The sequence below is a fragment of the Tribolium madens genome, unplaced genomic scaffold, assembly GCF_015345945.1.
Source record: "Tribolium madens isolate multiple individuals breed KSU strain unplaced genomic scaffold, Tmad_KSU_1.1 Scaffold_19;HRSCAF=116;Tcas5.2_LG9, whole genome shotgun sequence".
NCBI classification, from domain to species: domain Eukaryota; kingdom Metazoa; phylum Arthropoda; class Insecta; order Coleoptera; family Tenebrionidae; genus Tribolium; species Tribolium madens.
The window spans coordinates 826783-829627 of NW_025400983.1; the positions used below are offsets into that span (position 1 = coordinate 826783).

General features: G+C 27.5%; 2 protein-coding genes across 2 annotated transcripts in view; both read left to right on the top strand.

Moving 5' to 3' along the window:
• Positions 1–2845, top strand: part of LOC123015985 (somatostatin receptor type 2-like) — a 146883-nt gene that overhangs the window by 115833 nt on the left and 28205 nt on the right. The window lies entirely within an intron of this gene.
• LOC123009815 (lipase member K-like) overlaps positions 1049–2845 on the top strand; it is a 4494-nt gene continuing 2697 nt past the window's right edge. The window contains exons 1-4 of the mRNA XM_044406338.1: positions 1049–1076; positions 1380–1542; positions 1589–1775; positions 1820–1934. Of these exons, the coding sequence (XP_044262273.1) occupies positions 1393–1542; positions 1589–1775; positions 1820–1934 (452 nt within the window). The 5' untranslated portion in view covers positions 1049–1076; positions 1380–1392. The remainder of the gene's footprint in view (positions 1077–1379; positions 1543–1588; positions 1776–1819; positions 1935–2845) is intronic.

Here is a 2845-nt window from a genome sequence, read left to right on the forward strand (position 1 = left end):
TATACTGAACCACATTGAAAACGTAACTAATTGTGCAAATACGAAACTATTGAATTAAAAAAAAAACAATTTTTTTGGAACGCTTATTAGGTTAGGAAAACATCAAATTATGATAGAAAGTCTAATAGTCGCATTTTTCATGTCGCTTAGTATAGAAAAAATTGGAGATATAAATAGTTTTTTTTGGTGCAAGTACCTAAAATACAGTTTTTGCGGACGAATTGTTTTCGCACAAGGCGAAGCCGAGTTGTTACAAACAATTTTTTTTTCTTAAAAGGATTTTAAAAACATATTTAAACTTGTTATTATTTGATACGATTTAGTTCTCAAAAATAGTGGCTAAAAATAAAAAATAGTTTGTAAAATTGGTATTTTAAACTCATGAAGGTTAGCCTGTTTTTTGGAACGAATATTGCAAAACATATACATATAACCAAAAATTGTTCGGTTTATTTATTTTGAAATAATAAAATGACAGTTATAATAATATACTGAACAACTAATCGAATAAAAAAGTTACTGGTTTCTTAATAACCATTTTTGCTATGTAACTTACTATTAAAACAGGTTGTATACTATTAAAAATATACTAGGTGAGTTAAAAACAAATATATGTATAATAAAATTTAAATAACATACAAAATCAAAGTTTGTGAAATCAGAAATAGGTTAAATTTTGATATAAGTAATTGAAAGTTCTAAAGTTGCATGTTTAATGTCGCTCAGTATAGAAAGAATTTTTGAGTGACACGTGTTTATTAACATTAAAACTATTACTTTGACCTTTCTTTTTCCTTATCACAGGCTTATAAAATTTGCGTTAAAGTGAATTATTACATTTGAAAAATTCTAATGCATTTAAACAATTACCAGCCTGAAATATTCATTTTTTAACATTTTGCCACACTTTTACGGCCTCATACTGTTATCTACTTTAAGAATTAGTATTTTATTCACTTTTTCTTTATCGTTTTTAATTACTATTCGTCGCTATATTATAAATAATAACTCCAACAATGACAATGCCAGTTAGTGTGGTTTAAAAATAAAAAAAATTGTGTCAGTGTGCTAAAAATGTGATTATATTTCACCCACGACAATAAAGTGCCTGAAAAAATGTTTTCAGGTATTTCATTGTCTCGTTATAAATGCATCTCTCGTAATATTACCGGACTCGCAACATGATAACACACGTTATACGGAGTAACTTGCCCAAACAAGTTACCTTTAATTAGCATACGGCGTTTTATTGCAACTTGCAGCTTCCATTCAAAGTTTGTAATTTAACGCCGGAACTTGTAATTGGAGTTTTAATCATTATTAGCTGCACATGTGCTCTAAATGACATTTTTTCTAACGTTTTATTTTAAAAATTTCAGTAGTTGTKGTAAAATGTTAACCCTTGTAATCCTCTACTTGTTTTTTCCCTTATCATCAAATTCAGTTAATATCGAAAATAATGCTTGCACAAACGTGATTTCGTATCARGATGCTGCAATCAGTCCTCATTGCACTTACAACCCTGATGTTTTATCCGACGTTGTAAGTAATTTAATTCGATTTAATTACAATTAATTACAAATTTCAGCAAGCAATGTCACAACGACATGGTTACAGTTTTGAGCAATTAACAGTGACGACTGACGATGGCTACATTTTGAATATTTTCAGAATTTCGGCTGAAAATGGGAGTGGGGGTAAATTACCAGTGTTTGTGCAACACGGAATTGCGGAAAATTCAGGCGCTTGGGCCGATAAAGCCAACCGATCATTAGGTTTTTTCAGGAAATTTCATTACTTGAGAATAAKMCGTACATAGCTTTCAGGCTGGTTCAGGAAGGTCATGATGTCTATTTGGGGAATRTGAGAGGTTCAATRTTTTCAAARAAACATGTCAAATATTCGGTTAACAATCCCYAATATTGGAATTTTAAGTGATTATTGATTGGTTTTTGTTGTAACTAAATTTCTTATCAAAGTGGTCTTTTTTTCTGTGTTTGGAGCTCTTGCAGGAATTCTAAAATGTCCTTGAGTTCGATTTAAAAAGTAAACATAATTTGTGTTTTTTTTTTCAGAATTAATGAAACGCTCAAATTTTACCAAAAAGGTGAACTATCTACTGTAAAGTAGATAAAAAACGTTTTTTTTTAAATTCACATACAAATTTGTCTTAAATTTTAAAGCCTTTATAGAAATTCAAAAATTGTTGTTTGGATTCATTATTTTTTTTTAATTCTTAAAAAATATATACTTCATTTTTTTCAAATAAAAAAATGCTCGAAATTGTGCATTTTAATTGGTRATATCGTGTTCTACTCATAATTTTGGTTTTCAAAACACAAATGTTGAAATTTTTTGAAATGGATTTTTTTAAGATTGTAGAAAATTGCAAAAAGTACTAAAAATACTTTCGTTCAAAGTCGATTAACGAATGTTTCATGCATTTTTTGCATTTTAGAATTCTCAAAACGGTTTGATTTTGAAGTTCTTAAAATTTTTGATTTTGACAAAATTTTCAAAAAAGCTATTAAAAAACGGTCAAAATTTTACTTTTTTTATTTCTTTTTTAAAATTTATACTACAAACTACAGCATAGTTCTCCGTAGGCTCATAATAGGAGTGTTAAAAATCTGTTTTAAWTTTGGATTTTGGACAAAAAGAAGAGTTTTGTGATGAAAAACGTTTTTTTTTTAAATCTATACATTGTTTTTTATACTCTAAAGCTTTTATAGAAATTAAAAAATTGTTATTTGGGTGTTATTTGGGAATTTTGCATTTTAATTTTGGTTATATTGTGTAAAAATACAAATGTTGAAATTTTTTGAAATCGAAAACTTTGTTTTTT